General features: G+C 44.0%; 3 protein-coding genes across 3 annotated transcripts; 2 read left to right on the forward strand and 1 right to left on the reverse strand.

Annotated features, from left to right (window-relative positions):
- Positions 1-2,295: 2,295 nt before the first annotated feature.
- LOC129374387 (growth/differentiation factor 8-like) lies at positions 2,296-7,783 on the reverse strand. Its single transcript, XM_055052779.1, is given in 6 exon segments — positions 2,296-3,511; positions 3,513-3,850; positions 6,082-6,131; positions 6,134-6,454; positions 7,332-7,597; positions 7,599-7,783. Coding segments are annotated over 6 exon segments (1,122 nt in total). The 5' UTR covers positions 7,706-7,783; the 3' UTR covers positions 2,296-3,471.
- An 880-nt stretch (positions 7,784-8,663) lies between these two features.
- On the forward strand, positions 8,664-10,236 carry LOC129374389 (D-dopachrome decarboxylase-like). Its single transcript, XM_055052781.1, has 3 exons — positions 8,664-8,852; positions 9,513-9,688; positions 9,939-10,236. The coding sequence occupies exons 1-3, from the start codon at positions 8,745-8,747 to the stop codon at positions 10,009-10,011; spliced, it is 357 nt and encodes a 118-aa protein (XP_054908756.1). The 5' UTR covers positions 8,664-8,744; the 3' UTR covers positions 10,012-10,236.
- Positions 10,237-11,068: 832 nt separating this feature from the next.
- Positions 11,069-16,295, forward strand: LOC129374388 (glutathione S-transferase theta-1-like). Its single transcript, XM_055052780.1, has 5 exons — positions 11,069-11,303; positions 12,728-12,815; positions 12,883-13,033; positions 14,401-14,577; positions 15,635-16,295. Exons 1-5 carry the CDS (start codon positions 11,075-11,077, stop codon positions 15,830-15,832), a joined length of 843 nt encoding a protein of 280 aa, XP_054908755.1. The 5' UTR covers positions 11,069-11,074; the 3' UTR covers positions 15,833-16,295.
- Positions 16,296-17,624: the final 1,329 nt, after the last annotated feature.

Raw genomic sequence — 17,624 nt, forward strand, 5'->3', positions numbered from 1 at the left:
GATTAGGGTGATGGCAAAGAGGATTCACAACCTCGCCCTCTGACGGATCAGAAGACGTCAACATGTCCAGTTTAAAGCCCAATGTTTTCTGCTTCTTATGATAAAACATATTTGGAGTCAGTTAACAACAGGATGATGATTCTGCATAATGTCCTCAGAGCAAAGTCATCAAAAGTCACAGAATGGAGGCATGAAGAGCAAAACCTGGTTATTGAGACACTTTGATCAGACATTCAACAATATTCAGAAATATTTCATTAGCACCATAAATATTTAGTTTGCAAATAAAATATTTAGCTAGCTCAGATATGCTAATTCACATGGCGATGGCCGGAAGTGGACTATCAAAATAAAAGCTGGGAAATGTCTCATCTCTTGTTTAAGCTGAACTGGTTGCAAATGAAGAAAGGAAGAAACCATGACGACATGAACAACTGGACCAGCAGAGGTTAGCAAGGCAAGCTTTTATTTTGGCGGTCTGTGAATTAGCATATTTGCTAAATGTTTAGCTTGAATCTGAACTTGGTAAAAATGTTTTCTTAAACGGGTTTAATAATCCAAAAGGTTCCAGTCTGAACAGTAAAAACTTGATTATTGTTAAACGTCATCAGATCAACTGTATGAATATTATTATTTCTGCAGACAAATTAAAACAATAAATGTTGAAAATGGAGAATCTTTGTTCCCATCAGAATTCCTCTGCATTTCAATACAGTGGAGCTCCAGACTTTGACTAGGCCATCGACTCTTTCCGGGTTCTGCTGTAGATTAGCTGCTGCTGTGTTTGGATCCTGGTTCTGTTGATGACCCGGTTTGGACCCACATTAGATAAAACTCAATAGTCAAGTTTCGTCCAGAGTTTATTTTACTAATTCCTAAAACATGATGAGAAAATAAACATGTTAACCTGCAGAAACATTAACCTGCTGCAGCTGAGCCCATTGTGCTGCTGTTTGGTGTTGTGTTTTGCTGCAACAACAGCAACAACCCAGCAGCAGCTGCAGCAACAACCCAGCAGCAGCTGCAGCAACAACCCAGCAGCAGCTGCAGCAACAACCCAGCAGCAGCTGCAGCAACAACCCAGCAGCTGCAGCAGCATCATCTGTCGGGCTGCAGCCTCTGTGACAGGTTTCTACCTGAAGTGTCTCTCCGGGTCAGAGCTCCTCTCGCCCCCTGCTGGGCTGAACCAGGCTGGGGGTTCGGTCCGGTCCGGTTCAGGTCACATCCTGTCATCAGCCTGCAGCCAAGTCAGTGAAACGGGACTAACTGGTACCAACTGGACCAACTGGTACCAACGGGACTAACTGGTACCAATGGGACCAACTGGACCGGACTTGCCAGTTTAAGAAATTCCACTTTAGCTCCTCAAAGTGAAGTGAATCTTGTCGAAGCGTCTTCTGCTAATCAGAAGTTTTAAAGGATATTTTCTGGTTTTGCTTTTGTTTTTCCTGCCTCATTTTTACTGATCAATAAAACGGCAGGTTTATGGTTCCCGCTTTACAGTATCTTGGTGGTTTTTAGTCATTTGATTTATTTTTAAACGTAAAAATCTAAATTTATCAGCTTTAAGGAGAAATGAGGAAAAAAAGATTTCCTGTTTTTGAATGTAAAAGTGAGATGAATTATTAAAACGTAGAACTAAAGTTAGTTTGTGGGACAAATTTACATGAAAGGATAATATGTCAAATCAGCTGATTTATATTAAATCTGTTTGTATCTGAATTCATGCACAGCTTGTCAAAGATTGTGACGTATTCATCTGCTTATTGGGTCACACAGAACAGCTTTCCATCGCTCCAAACAAACTTCATGATATTTTATTCAGATTTTATGACAGATCAATACAAAGTGTTGCAGTTTGAGGAAAATAAGAAATGAGTTTATTGTGTAAAAATAAAACTAAAATGTGAAAAACTGTTCAGAGCTGGTGGAGTTAAAACTTAGAGGAAGTTAGTTCTGAGCCTGAATATAAATGCACTCCACACTTCTCAGATTTTGATTGTTTTAAAAAAAAAGATGTATTATTGTAAAATACACAGAATCAGTTTTAACATGACTAAAGGAGATGTAAATACTTTTGCACAGTTATTTTGATTCATATATCTGAACAAACATCAGTGATTTCCCTCATTAATGTTTCCAACATAGTTTTATTCAAAACACATTTAAAATCATATTTTGATTATTTTTGGATTTATTAGTATTTTACTGCAAATTTAAAGAAAATTATGAAACGATCTTGGTGCAAAAAAGTGAAAGAAACCATAGAAGAAGAACCAGAAGTCAACAAACAAGCTACAGACTTATTTATTGAAACAAGTACATATAGAGAGTTTCTGTATAACATGTTTTATTTGCTACATTGTGGTTTTTATACACTCACCATCAGCGGAAACAAATGCACACAATACAAATTATCAAACATATCAAAATCAGTTTTTACAACCCTTTTTGTAGCCACCAACTGGTCCTATTGGTGTGCCATAGTGCAAACTGGGTCAGTCACATCTCGGGTTCTGAGCCTTCAGTTCAGGGCCGACGCTACAATCAGAACCGCTCAGCTGGGTTTACCCAGAACCGGTTCTGCTCCAGTCAAACCGCCATGCTGGGGAGAGTAGCTGATATTAACTGCTGTCAGAATGCTGTGGGTTTCATTTCCTGGATGTTTCTCTGTTAGCGGCTCGTTGGGTGAAATGTGACTCCAACGGGTCTCAAACGTCAGAGACCCTTAAACTGGTTCACAAACGAAGCAACGAGTAGAAACGAGTGTGTGAGTCTTAAAGCCAAAAACCATCAGCAATAATCTGAGAAAAACATCAGCTTCATTTTTCAAACTCACATTTTCACCATGTTATTCATTCTTATGTAAATCCCAAAGTTTCTAATTAAATATTTAGTCAGCAAGCTAAATAGCTAGCTTGGTAGCTAGCTGCTCAGCTAGCCAAAATGTATGCAGCTCAAATCTAACTAAATGTTAAGCTAGCTCAGAGCTAGCTATGTAGTTCGGAGCTGAATAGTTATCTGCTCACTGATGACTTAAGTTTATCTTGTGAACTAAATAGCTCCATTCAAACTAAATGCTTCGTTTGAAACTGACATTCATGAGAAGAGAAGCAGGGAGTGAACAATTAAACTCCATGTTTTTCTCTATCAGGATAATTAACTCAAATTATTGCTGTTAATAATTGACTAACTTTAGTCTTCAGACAGAAAAGAGATGCAGGAACTTTGTGGGGATGAATGTCTTTGGTTTAACTTGGATCATTTCTGTCTACATTCACTTCACGGTCCGTCAGGCGTTGCTCTGTTCTCGCGCCCGTCCGGCTTTGAGTCGGACGGCCAAAGTTCACTGGAAGAAAGAAAGCTACAGTATGCTGGTGGTGAAAGCGCCGCCCTGCTGGTGGCCTCAGGTGGCTGCAGGAAGGCGTCGGATCCGTCTGGAGCCTGAAGCGTTGAGGCGGCGGCCCGGACTCAGGAGCAGCCGCAGCGGTCCACCACCATGGACGGGATTCCCGTAGATGATCTGCTCCTGGCGGTTGAAGTAGAGCATGTTGATGGGGGACATCTTGGTGGGGGTGCAGCAGAGGCCCGCGGACCCCCGGGGGTTGGCCTTGTTCACCAGGTGGGTGTGTGGGTACTTCTGCAGGTGCATGTACTCGCACTCCCCGGAGCAGTAGTTGGCCTTGTAGCGCTTCGGGGCGATGATCCAGTCCCAGCCGAAGTCCTCGAAGTCCACGGTGAGCGGGTAGCGGCAGCAGAGCGTCTCCGGGGAGTTCTCATCACAGTCCAGACCCGAGTCTCTCCGGGCCCGCCGGGGGCCCTCAGACACCTTCACCTCCATGAACGGTTGCTGAAACGACAGATCGGACGGATTGGGACAGCTACAAACACACAGCTTTTATTTTGATAGTCAAATCCATAATAACATTTGCATGTTGGCTACATATTAGAGCAATATTTATCTCTGAGCTCCTAAATATTTAATTTCTAAAGTAAACACTGAGCTAGCTCAGAGCTAACTAATATCTAGTCTATTTTATTGATTAGTTTGGATCTAAACTAATTACATGACCAGTTTGAACAGTGACATTTAAAAAGCAAACCTCCATGTTTCCTCTGATGACCTGCTAACTAACTCAAATGACCCGGGGTCATTCTTGACCCGATGGAGCCGAGTCAGCGTTCAGCCTCTCATCTCCTGGCAGCGAGTCTTCAATCGTCACGGAAACATGATGAACCGTGACTTTCAGAGAAATTAAATCATCAGACGGTTGGATAAACGCAGCGCTGCAGCACCGGACGCAGCGCTGCAGCGCCGGACGCAGCGCTGCAGCGCCGGACGCAGCGCTGCAGCGCCGGACGCATGCAGCGGCTTGTCATCGATCGCCCAGGGCGTGTGTGTGTCTGTCTGTGTGTGTCTGTCTGTGTGTGTCTGTGTGTGTGTGTCTGTGTGTGTGTGTCTGTCTGTGTGTGTCTGTGTGTGTGTGTGTGTCTGTGTGTGTGTGTGCAGGCAATTACTCTGATTTGCAGAGTCACACAGAAAGCTGTGAGGAATGTGGAGCGGCGCGATGTGATTGGCCGAGGAGTCCGGCCTGATTACTTCCTGTTTGAGCTCCTGCTGCGGCTGAACGGCTGCAGAACCTTCAGCACCAGAGCAGAGAGTCAGACTCCATAACTGATCAACTGCAGTACAGAGGAGCTGATCAAATGATCAATCACTCAACCTTTACAAACTGCATCATCAGACGGATCAAAATATGAAGTTAAGAAGAAGAAACTATCAAAAAATAACAAAATCAGGCAAAATAAACTTTTTCAAATCTTTCAGTAAAAAACTTGAACAGGTGAGTTTTTCTCCAGTAAGAGTAAAAAGTACAACCTAGTAAAAATACTCCTAGAAGTTTCTTCCCAAAAGGTAAATGTAACAAGTTACTAACCAACTTTAATCAACAATAAAATCGTTTTGTTTCTTCAATCGAGGGGAAAATAAACGAACTTGGACATTTTGAATGAGATTTTGCTTTGTCACTTGTTGCTAAGGAGATTTCTCTGCTTCTGGGTCGGCGAGCCCGCAGCATCACTCTGCTGTCCAGGAACCGGTTCTGGTCAGGGCTCAACCTAGCAGCAGCTTCAAGATGACCTCTGACCCCAAACACCTGCAGCTCAACGCTTCACGCAAAAAATCTAAAGCAGAAAAACGGGAGCGGTTGATTTTCTACCGTCAGAGATGAGAAGAGAAAACGCAGAAATTCAGACGAAGTTATAAAATGATCAGAACCGGCGGTTCTGGGTTCTGCTGAGCCGCAGCATGACGGAAACAGAACCAACGAAACTCAGGTTTTTCCTCAGAAATTTAACTTGTGTTTTTTACAGAACGAAGTTTGCCCCTCCCCTACATATTTCTGATGATTCATCACTAATGATTTTAAACCTCCATGAGATTCTCTTGATGAAATGATGACAGAACCCGACTGTCCACATGAAGAACAGATCCGCCTCCGAGGTTCTGATTGGACCAGAACAACATCAGAAGCTCTGCAGGCCTCCCTGCCTCAGTAAAGGTCAGAGGTCATAGTTCAATGGTAGTTCTGGCCTCCAAGACCAGAACTACGATCCAACTCTATCCACCAAGTTCAAGCGGCCTAGTCAAAGCCCAAATTTAATCAATTTACTCAGCAGAGTGGGTCAAAGGTCATCCACAGTGACCTTAAAGCGAGTCGACGGGGAATCATAAATGATTCCAGAAATGAACAAATGAAACGTTTCAGAATGTGAGTTTATGGAGTTTTAATGTTTTTCTCAAATCCTGGACTTTAGTTTTGTTTCTTCGCCTTGGCTGTGATTGGCTGCTCTACATGCAGTAAATACTCTGATTGGATGAAACGGATCGTTTTTGTTTCCTGAATAAATTAATTCCTGGTTTGAAAACATTTTTCTCTTTTTCTAACAGTTTGACTTAAAGTTTTTCTGACGGGAAAAGTTTTTATAAAACAAACTGCAGGAAAATATAAATGATATTTGTGGGCGAAGCTCCGATCCGCGCCGCCGCCGCCGCGCCCCGCCGCCGCGTCGCGGACTCACCAGCCCGTCCTCCCCGGCCTGCACCGCGGTCACCGCCAGGTCGTTCCCCGCGAGTCGAAGGCCTTGATCTCGATGCCCCAGTTGGTCTCCGGCTGCCGCAGCCAAACCGCCACCACCTGCTTCACGTCGATGCTCTGCCACGAGCTCAGCCCGGCGTTCACGTCGATCTTCAGGGAGCGGATCCGGACGTGCCTCCAGCCGCCGTCCGTGGCCGGCATGAGGCGGGAGATCTGCAGGAACACGGTGGTCGCCTCGGCCGCGGGGCGCAGGTGCACCCACAGCTGCGCGCGCACGATCCGCGTGGCCTGCAGCTTCTGCGTGAAGGAGAAGAAGCAGCAGGTCGGTTCCCCGTCCTCCTGGACCGCCGGGTCGGCTGCAGGAACACAGAGCGGGACAAGACGCACGGAGGGTAAATATTGACAGGTGGAACCAGCTGACCCTGCAGGCTGCGAACAGAACCAGAACCAGAGCCGCAGCTTTTGACCTCATGTCAGAAGGAAAGAGATGAAGGTCGTTCTGAATCCATCATCGGCACCGAACCTGAACCTCGTTTTAAATCAGTGAATCTAATTTGTGTTCAATGTAAAATAAAAGCTTTAAAATAAAAATAAACACTTTGTGTCGCAAGCTCAAAAATACTATTTGTAAACTTAGTGATTCATCAGAATCACCAAAATCCTTCCAGGGAATGAAAAATGTGTTTTCACAGAAATCAATAAAAAAAACTTTGTTTTGCAAACACTAACAGAAATAAAGTTTTTAATCCTGGGATTCATATTAATTCTCCACCTGATGTCTCACTTTGTTCTCTGTCGCCTCTTAAAGCTTCATTTAGTCCCTATAAAACTGTCATAAACCTGAATGATCATCACATTAAACAGTTTTCTCTTCTGTTTGAGGAAAAACCTCAGTCTGGTCTCAACAGATGCAAAAAAAGCTGTTTGTTGTCTGGATGATGAGCTCCAGTGAAAATCAGCTTCATCACCATCAACACTCCAGAACTCAATGAGATGCCAAAATAAAAGCCGTTTTGTGCGTAAAATCTTGTTTTACGCACAAAAACAGTCAGAAACCGACAAATTGTTCTGCAAGAAACACACAAAACAAAAAGCCTTCGTGATTTTTCTTCATTTATCTTCTAGAATCTCCCAGCGAAAAGCTCCTCGCTGCAGTTCTGAGCGTAAAAAGTTTTTTTTTACGCGCAGAAGACGCGTTGATGGGGCAGAAAGCGCAGCTCGAGGCGGACTTACGTTCAGTGGCCATGATCATCAGAGTCTCGGTGGTCGCGTGCTCGTCGTCCTCCTCCGGTACCGGATCCCGGCTGTCGTCTCCCAGCACGTCGTACTGGTCCAGCAGCTGCTGCAGCGGCGGCGCTTTGGGCAGCAGCAGCTGCACCGCGTCCCGGCTGATGTTGGGCGCCTCCTTCATGCGCAGTTTGCTCAGAATCTGCGACTTGATGGCGTTGATCCGCATGGTCTTGATGTGCTGCCGCACCTCGCAGGTGAGGCACTGCTGCGTCCGTGGGGCTGGTGGCGGCGGCCGGCTGCGGGTCCGGTTCGCTCAGAACAACTGGACCCAGAACAGCCAGCAGGCTGAGGCACAGCGCGGTCCGGGTCAGGTCCATGGTCTCTGCGGCTCGGTTCGGGTGAACAAGAAGGAAAAGATCCGCTGCGACGTGATGCGCCTCGGAGCTGCGTGGGAAAATGAGCGCGCTGACGGGCATCATAGTATTAGCGCAGCTTTTTATACTCCAACTTTCACCTGTTACGTGGCAACAGAAGCGATGATTGGCTGGAGAGGAAACGATGCGTTCAAACCGAGAGGAAGGATTTTTATCAGGTGAATCACATTGAAAATCCAAAGCAAAACAAATTTCAAACAAACAGGATCAAAAACTTTAATGCTTTTTCTGCAGCTGAAGATCAACTCTGAGTTATCAACAGAAAAACAGTTTTATTTTATTTTGTTTTGTTTGTTTTCCCTAAAAATCTGCAGATAAAATTATATTGTGCTGAAAAAATATTGAAAATCTTTATTAATGTTTTGTTGAAGAGACAGCGCCACCGTGTGGCGTGTTTTATATCACATGAGACATAAATATTAAAATAATTAATGAAATAAACATCAAATTATATGAGATTCAGTAATAATTTTGGTTTTCAGACATGTGAGATTTTGGCAGCGTGACTTCCATAAATGTGACTATTTATTCATTGTGTTCACTTCCGGTTGAGCTTTTATTTTTCTGTCATGGCGGAAGTGGGTTTGAACGGAAAGCGTGACTTTCAGAATAATGAGTCAATTTATTTTATTTTTTACTTCTCTTGCTTTTTTATGTTTTTATTACTTTAAATATTTAAAAATCAAAAGTCACATCCTGAAGATTTTTTTCATTTCAGTATTGTTTGGTATGTTTTCTGCGCGGAAATGACGTCACGTGGTGCATAAAACGCGCCTTTTTTAAGTCGCGAGTAACGAATAAATGTGGAGTTAAAACAGAAGCAGGTTTTAATAAAATATTACAGTTGTTTCGGGAAACGTTGAAAAAAAAGTATTTATCTTTATCTTTATTTTGAAAGTGACAGCCGGAAGAAGTATTCTCCTGTCTGTCACTGACCTCTGCAGGTCGTGTCCGGCCGCAGCTCCCAGTCCCGCCAGTCAAGATGCCCTTCGTGGTTCTGGACAGCAACCTGCCCGCCGACAGCTTCTCCTCGGGTTTCCTGCAGCGGTTCTGCTGCGTCACCGCGGCGGCGCTGGGGAAACCGGAAGACGTGAGTCCCTCCGACCCGGTTCCACCTCCGACCCGGTTCCACCACTTTACCCTGCAGGACCAGAACCGACCCGCTGAGAACAGTTAGACTGCGGAAGTTTTCTTTTAAAATCGGTGTAACAGATCGGGGCGTCTCCAGGTTATCTGGCGACCAGAACCAGAGGAGTTGTCAGCAGGGGCGACCCAAAGTTTTATGGGGCCTGGAGCAGAACGAGCTGCGGGCCCCGATTCAAAACAGAATCTGGATGGAGTTTAATTGGCTGATTAATTAGTTATTATTATTGTTACAGATTTTTGTGTTTTAACACTAAATTATTCCTGGTATTTTTGTTAAATTTTTTTTTCTTGTAGCATATCTGAAATATTCATAAGGGTCAGGGTTAGCTGAAGCTGAAATATGTATCCGCTGTGCTATTGGCTACATTGCTAATCCAGGAGAATCGTTCATTTTCTTTTGAGTTGATTGGCTGAAACCTCAAGCAGAAATAATGACCAGGATGTTAGCTTCTGTTAGCAGTAGAGCTCAGCTTCTACTGTGTGCATTCATGACCTTCATGGTACAAACAGGCAATTCGAAGCATTTTAGAGATGATCTCAGGTGAATAATGTCGAGCAACTCGTTATGAAGCAGCCGAACTGACCGGAGGCTGTTCTCCCCCAGAGGATGAACATGGTGGTGCATCCAGGGCTGCCGATGCTGGTGGGCGGCTCCTGCGCTCCGTGTGTTGTGGTGTCGGTGTCGGCCATTTCTGTGACGGACAGCGCCGAGAAGAACAAGGAGCACAGCGCCAAGATCTTCAAGTTCCTGACCGAAGAACTGAGCCTGGCTGAAGACAGGTGAGCTCCCCCTGCTGGACGTTTCCATAAACACTGCATTCAGTCAACATTAACAGAGAATTTGTCACTTTGTCCCTTTAGTTTCTGCTTCCTAATAGAAATGAAGCTGTTATGACATGATAATAGAAGTAAAAATCCAGTTAAAGATGCTAAAGCGTCGACAGAGCCGCCATCTTTGTTTCTGCTGACAGCTTCCTGTTTGGCTGACGGAGCAGGAAGTGATGCGTCTGGTTTGATGTGACATTTGCAGGATTGTGATCCAGTTCCTGGAGCTGCAGCCTCACCAGGTGGGGAAGAAAGGAACCGTGATGAGCTTCCTGTGAAGAACCAGCAGCAGACGACCTTTAACCTCTGCCCATTCCAGAATCCCAACTGGAGATTTGTACCGTTGAAATAATGTCACTGTTTAAAGTGAAGCTGTTAATTCCAGAAGTAGAAATCGAGTTGGTCCGGTTTGCTGGAGGAACCGGCCCGGTTCCTCTGATCGGCTCTGGGATCGATTTCTCTTCCTGTAGATGAAATAAAGATCATCACTGCACATCCCATAATGCAAAACACTCACATTCTTTCTTTAGTAGAAATAATGTTTTCAAAAATACTCTAGTAAAAGTTTTTCTCACTGTGTTTAAAATGTTCCTAAATACAAAAACTACAGTCATGTTCACCTTCAAGACAAAAAAATGTCTGAAATGCTCAAAAGTTTCTCGTCAGGCAGCGTTTCACTCTCAACATGCTCTGCTGCCGTGGAAACGATCAAAGTCCTGCTATCAGGAGAAACGCAGCGAATCTCCAGGCTGCAGACGGAGAACCTCAGTCTGGATGTTTGTGACGTTTCTCAGCTCAAATCCTCCAGGACGTTTTTCCTCTCAGTTTCTCAAGTGGTTTTTTCCTTTTGATTATGGATCTCATCATGGAAATAAACATTCATATGTGACAAAGTAAGGAGGACGAAGTACAGACTGATCTGGAGAGTAAAAGTAAAAATAAATACTCAAATATTCAATAACTGAAAAATGTACTTAATTGCAGCTGCAGCTGTTTTTCAGGTTCTGATTCAGACGTCATGTCCGCTGCAAAGCTCCCGGATGCAGAGCTGCATCCTGACGTCACGGATTCACGACTCATTTTATTTATCCTGATATGGAAAATGTCTCAGTTCAGAGATAAATGTTTGAAACTTCATCACAGGAAAACCTGGACGATGACTTTCACCACAACTTATTGCAATAAACAATAATATGGAGTTCCGCCTGTCCCGGTTCCGCCTGTCCCGGTTCCGAAGTTTCAGAACTAAGTCTGGAATTTGAGCTGCAGTACATTTTTTGGACAGCAGGTGTCGTAGTTTCCCGGCGGCCTGGTGAATGGGTTCGGAGGTTCTGTTCTGGAATGTGGGAGTTTTGGGCCGAACTTCCGGTGTTTTCAGTGTTTTCTCGCGGTTGGGAGGATCATCTTTGGTTCTGCAGAGAGACGCGGGTTGCAGCTGCAGCAGCAGCAGCAGCAGAGATGGTGGTGGAACTTTATCTGGACCTTTTCTCGCAGCCATGTCGCTCCGTCTTTATTTTTGCGAAGAAAAACAACATCCCCTTCGAGTTCAAGAAGGTTTCTCTGATGGACGGTGAGTCTCCTGTTGAGGTCAAAGGTCGCTGTTTGATCTGCATGGTTGCTGAAAATGATCCAAACAAATATTGATCCACAGTTTTATAATTGATAATTTCATCCTTTGCTGCCAATCATGAAGAGTTTAGTGAAATAATGCTGCTGTTGCATTTTAGGCATACATTTTTTATTTCTTATCTGAAAATGGATTTAAATTTATTTGCAGCTTTAAATGCACTTCAAGAAAACTTAAATGAACAATCAGCCAGATGTGTCATTTAATAATTAATCTACGGAGCCCCGCAGGGGACATGAGTTTTTTCTTTCTTTTGCGTTATCTCGCAAAACAAACGCAAAAGAAAAAAAAATCCCCATGTCCCCTCGGGGGCTCCGTATTAATCATCAGAATAATAGATTATTAAAATAATGGTTGGTTGTGATTATGGCTGCAGCAACCTTTGACCTCATCTGTTGGCTTTTTTTAGTCTGGAAAGTTGGTAAGTCAAAAACTGATGTTGGAATCGGACAGAGGAGGATCTCTAGATGTTAGTGGATCTCTAGATGTTAGTGGATCTCCAGATGTTAGTGGATCTCCAGATGTTAGTGGATCTCTAGATGTTAGTGGATCTCTAGATGTTAGTGGATCTCTAGATGTTAGTGGATCTCTAGATGTTTGTGGATCTCCAGATGTTAGTGGATCTCTAGATGTTAGTGGATCTCTAGATGTTAGTGGATCTCTAGATTTTTGTGGATCTCCAGATGTTAGTGGATCTCTAGATGTTAGTGGATCTCTAGATTTTTGTGGATCTCCAGATGTTAGTGGATCTCCAGATGTTAGTGGATCTCCAGATGTTAGTGGATCTCTAGATGTTAGTGGATCTCTAGATGTTAGTGGATCTCTAGATGTTAGTGGATCTCTAGATGTTTGTGGATCTCTAGATTTAGTGGATCTCCAGATGTTAGTGGATCTCTAGATGTTAGTGGATCTCTAGATGTTAGTGGATCTCTAGATGTTAGTGGATCTCTAGATTTTTGTAGATCTCTAGATTTAGTGGATCTCCAGATGTTAGTGGATCTCCAGATGTTAGTGGATCTCCAGATGTTAGTGGATCTCTAGATGTTAGTGGATCTCTAGATTTTTGTAGATCTCTAGATTTAGTGGATCTCCAGATGTTAGTGGATCTCCAGATGTTAGTGGATCTCTAGATGTTTGTGGATCTCCAGATGTTAGTGGATCTCTAGATGTTAGTGGATCTCTAGATGTTAGTGGATCTCTAGATGTTAGTGGATCTCCAGATGTTTGTGGTGTTGATAGGATCGGTCTCTTGTCTAAGTATCGGCCAATCGGTGCAGCAGTTACATTTCCTGCAGACTTCCTCTTCCTCCAGGAAGTCTCGTCTTGCCTGGTTTCCTGCTGGTCTGCCATGTCTGTTTGGGTTTCAGGTGAACATTTTGGAGATGAATTTGGGAAAATCAGCAAGATCAGGAAGGTTCCAGCACTTCGAGACGGAGACTTCTGCCTGGCTGAGAGGTGAGTGTTTGCTGAAAGCGGCGTTTTCCGTCCGGATGCGTCCTGACGAGCCGCCGCTTTCCTCCAGCGTCGCCATCATGCTCTACCTGGCAGAGAAGTTCGGGACTCCGGACCGCTGGTACCCGGCCGACCTGCGGCTGCGCTGCCGGGTCAACGAGTTTCTGTCCTGGCAGCACATGGCCATCCGGATGCACGGCTCCAAGATGTTCTGGATGCGGGTGAGTTCCCCAAAACCCGACGCTCAGACTGGTCCACACTGGTTCCAGTTCAGAACCAGCTAGCCTGTTTTAGCATTAACCAAATGCTTCATGATGATAAAAACAGAAATAAAATTAAGTCTGATTTAAAAAATAAAATTGGGACTAAAATAAAAATCAACTGAATAAAAACCTATTTGTTGTGGCGATTGTTTGTTCAACCAAACATCCAATAAAAAAAGTTCCATCAGCCACTATGAGGCTCTGGGGTCAAGGTTCTTGACGCAGGCGAAAGAAGTTCAAGGTCCAAACTTGTTGATTGTCTTGGTTGCTTTTATTTTCCTTTTATGCAAGCAATTAGATTTATCAAACTTTTCTTTGTCCTCCTGACGTCTCTTGCTCTGGTAAAAACCAGAGGCCCCAAACCCAAACGCCTGCTGGTCCTTTACCAGGCCCGACATTTATAGAATGTGGACTGACCCGCCTCACTTCCTGTCTGGCTTACAAATAATAAAAAATAGGAAAAAATAAGAAAACAAAACAAAAATAAAATCAATTATTAACCTGCAAATAAACTCTGTAAATAATGCAAAAAACAGAAGTTTAAGAATAAACTAACAAAATTCAAATGGATAAAGAATAAATAGCTCCAACAATATTGGTTTGACCTGTTGACCTTTAGCAACAAAACGTTTGCTGGTTCTGACCGAAGCTTTAGCCTTTTGTGAGACTTGTGGTCATTTTTGACTTTTTATATTTTGTTAAATCTATTTTTTCTTCCTCGAGAAAAGAAGCTGTGTAATAATTATTGATATGCACAGATAAAAATATTAATCAAATCTATGAAACGTTGAAGTTTAGCAGCTTTGGGTCTAAACTAAAAATATTCACTTTGTTTTGTCTCTGCTGTTTTATGGCTGAAATAAATCAACTGAACTTTTTCCCTTTGAAGACAAACAAGGCAGAAAACTGACTGTGATCTTTGATTACTGATCTGATCAGTTATTAACCAGAATCGAGTCAAACGCTTCAGACAGAACCGTTTCAGCCCAGGAAGCCTTAAAGGGCCAGGCACATAGATCCACTTTACACATTTAACATTATATGTTGCCTTCAGTTGTTTTAAAAATGATATTTATACAAAATATGACTTCATAATTTACAGCCTTGAAATTGGGCCTCTGTCTCTTTAAGAAGCTCCGCCTCCAGGAAGTCAGCCAACATGGCTTCCCTATTGACCCTTTAATGTTTTTACCAGCAGCCCCTGTACTGAGCTCAACAGATGTTTGCTAATAGCTGCTGGCTAGTCTGAAGGAGCTGCACCTCGAAGGCGGGGCTCGGCCCAATCAGCGGAGTGGTTGCCATGAAGAATTAATGTTTGTCTGCAGCTCATGATTCCTAAGATCATGGGGATCGACGTCCCGAAGGACAAGATGGACGGAGCGCTGGAGGACCTGAACGCCTCGCTGAACCTCATTGAGGACAACTTCCTCCAGGACCGGCCCTTCATCGTGGGGGACCAGATGTCTCTGGCCGACCTGGTGGCCATCGTGGAGGTCATGCAGGTGAGCTGGAAGGGTTAATTGGGCCAGAACCAGGACCGGGTTCCTGTGGAGGGAGGTCCGGCCCTGCAGGGGATTTCCTGTCGGTGTTTATCCAGGGAGGCTGAAACCTTCAGATTTCCTGAAGGCCCTTCAAACTGCTTGTCACTCACTAAATAGAAAAATTATTTTTAAAGATGTGTCATCATCTGATGAGCCAAACGGAGCAGCTAGCCGTCCGGCTAATAGCAGAGTGAAGCATGAAGACCTTCAGGATTGGTGGACAGGAAGCTGCAGGTTGTTGCTTTCCGCTGGTCCAGTCCAGGAAAACAAGTTCTGATAGCAAAGCAAATATTCAGTTATTAAATATTTAGTACATGTTAGCTAAATATTTCTCTCCAGCTTAAACATTCAGTTAGCAAACAAAAAATTATTTTCTAACAATGTTTTTGCTAACAGACCAATATTTAACTCTGCGCTAAATATTTTTGTTTGCTAACTAAATTTTTCGCTTTCAGGTAAAAATGTAGTTAACTTGTTAGTTAGAAAGCTAAAAATTGTGCTTGTTAAAAATGTTTAGCACTGAGTAAATATAAATATTAATGCACAGGCCCAGATGTAGCTTGCTAACTAAACTAGCTAGCTGTTTTTCCTTTTAGCTCAGAGCTAATTGTTTCGTTAACAGATATATAAAATGTGATTCTTCACTGAACTCAAACCTGAATCTGAGTTTTCAGTGTTTCTGCTCATCAGACAGGAGGAAAGTTCAGTTGAAGGACGACGTGACTCTGGTACTTTATCCAGGCTTTGCTGATGAAGAGGAAGTGATTCCTGCCACTTCCTGAGGATGAAGGGTTGCTGCTAAGTCAGCAATGGTGACGCTATCAGATGAATGTTCACTTTGCACCGAATGATCAGGAGAATCTGACTGAACTGCTTCATGATTTCAAATTATTTATCTCTGAGCCAAATATTAATTTAGCAATCTAAAGATTTACCACTAACTAAGCAAACAGCTCAGAAGGAAACCTTCATGCTATGTTCAGTTCTGAAACGTTTCTCTTCTTCTCCTGTCCACCAGCCGCTGGGCGCCGGGCTGGACGTGTTCGAGGGCCGAGCGAAGCTGAGCGCCTGGCGGGACCGAGTGCAGGCCGCCATCGGGAAGGATCTGTTCGACGAGGCCCACCAGGTCATCCTGGGGGCTCAGGACGCCATGAAGCAGGTGGATCCCAGCAAACTGGAGCTTTTCAAGCCAAAGATCCTCCGGCTGTTCTTCTGAATCAAACCGATGTCGTGATGAAGCCTCACCCTCTGCTCAACCTTCCTCTAATGATCCTGCTTATGTAAGGCTGGAGGCCTGGGAAACAAACGGGATTATGTAACCGAGGAGTGAAATATGATGCTTCTCTGAGGTTTCTGGAATGTCTGTCATTAAGCAATCAGTTCTGATTCATAATCTTTTTACTGTTTCATTTAATCTGTGGTAATCCTGAACTTCTGATAAACTTTAAGTCACAGTTTGGCTCATTGGTGTTTGGAGTTTTGAAGATAATAAGAAATGTGAACTTAAAAACTTTTAAGATCAGGAAAAATGGCCTCTGTTGTAAAGGAATGGGGAGGTGCTGCCCCCTGGTGGTGGAAGTGACGTAGCTGCAGTTGGAAGTTGATCATTTCTTCAACTTTAAGAACCAAAAACAACCAAATAAAATGATAAAAGAATAAAAAATCTGCCTGTTATGAAACCAGCCTTTGAATCTGTTTCACTTTTCTATATTTGTTACTTTAAAACCACAAACTTCAGTAGATTTTACAGCAGTAAAACATGTTTAATAAATTTCTATTTAGGAATCAAATATTCACCTTCAAACTACATATTTAGTGATCAAGCTAAATATTTAACCTACCATCTAAATATAAATTGTGCAATAAATCTATAATTTACTTTGTAAATATTTAGTTTGAAGCTATAGATCCTTGGGAAATATGTATGTTTAATAAGTATTTAGTCTAAAACGAAATGTTTGCTTTACTGTTTAGTTTATTATATTTAGTACTTCCCTTCATGAAATATAGTTTTACACATGAATGTTTATTTTGTTTGCTATAAAATATTCATCTCGCTAAATAAATATTTAACTTCAAACTGACAAATTAATAACTCGGTGGAAATAAGGGGGTTGATGTTGAGTCATGTTGGGTTTATTTCCTGCTCCGGGCTGTTTGTTCATCCAGCAGGGGGCAGCAGCGCGCCGCCGCGCCGCCGGGCGCGCGCGCGCGCTGCGCTGCGCCCCGGACTCATCCAGAGCGCCGCTGCGCCTCGGCGGAGACCCGCTCCGCTCCGGACCGGACCGGACCGCCTCTCCCTCCTCCCTGCCTGCTGCGGAGCTCCGGCGGCCGCACAGCGACCTGCCGGCGGCGGAGGACGCTCCAGCATCCCGGGGTCGTTTAAACCGCTCAGATTATCTAAATCTGGCACGAAGCGGCGCGTCATCCAGAACCACAACCCGCAGGACAGGCAAGTTGGGTCCGGATCTGGGATTTTACTGGGTTTTACTGGGCGGCTGTTGCAGCATTTGATCCTGAACGACCTTGTGTTGTTAATGCTGTGACGGAGGATTTTCAGGGAACGCAGAGGATTTTCAGGGAACGCAGAGGATTTTCAGGGAACGCAGAGGATTTCAGGGAACGCAGAGGATGGTTCCTTCCTGCAGATGAAAGTATGTGGAGCTCCACTGGGTCACGTTTCCACGCAACATGTTTGAGAGTCGCGTCTGCTGTGACCTCACCTGCCTGATGCTTGATGACCTTTGGGCTCTTTAAGGGGGTCAGATGCTCAGGTCGGCGCGGAGCCCCCCACGCCCACTCAGACACTCCGCATGTAAATCATTGATGGGCTGCACTGCGTGGAGGAAGATCCTGAATGAAGCACATGCTGGGAGAACCAGGCTGCAGAGGAACAGATGGGACACAGAGGCTTACACACACACACACACACACACACACACACACACACACACACACACACACACACACACCACACACACACACACACACACACACGCTGCTCGGTG

This window comes from Poeciliopsis prolifica, unplaced genomic scaffold, assembly GCF_027474105.1.
Source record: "Poeciliopsis prolifica strain line A6 unplaced genomic scaffold, Auburn_PproV2 SCAFFOLD036, whole genome shotgun sequence".
NCBI classification, from domain to species: domain Eukaryota; kingdom Metazoa; phylum Chordata; class Actinopteri; order Cyprinodontiformes; family Poeciliidae; genus Poeciliopsis; species Poeciliopsis prolifica.

Coding starts and splice junctions, on each gene's coding strand:
- LOC129374389 (XM_055052781.1), top strand. CDS start 8,745: ATGCCCTTCGTGGTTCTGGACAGCAACCTGCCCGCCGACAGCTTCTCC. Junction 8,853..9,512: donor CGCTGGGGAAACCGGAAGAC/GTGAGTCCCTCC, acceptor GTTCTCCCCCAG/AGGATGAACATGGTGGTGCA. Junction 9,689..9,938: donor CTGAGCCTGGCTGAAGACAG/GTGAGCTCCCCC, acceptor TGACATTTGCAG/GATTGTGATCCAGTTCCTGG.
- LOC129374388 (XM_055052780.1), top strand. CDS start 11,075: ATGTGGGAGTTTTGGGCCGAACTTCCGGTGTTTTCAGTGTTTTCTCGC. Junction 11,304..12,727: donor GAAGGTTTCTCTGATGGACG/GTGAGTCTCCTG, acceptor TTTGGGTTTCAG/GTGAACATTTTGGAGATGAA. Junction 13,034..14,400: donor CCAAGATGTTCTGGATGCGG/GTGAGTTCCCCA, acceptor GTTTGTCTGCAG/CTCATGATTCCTAAGATCAT.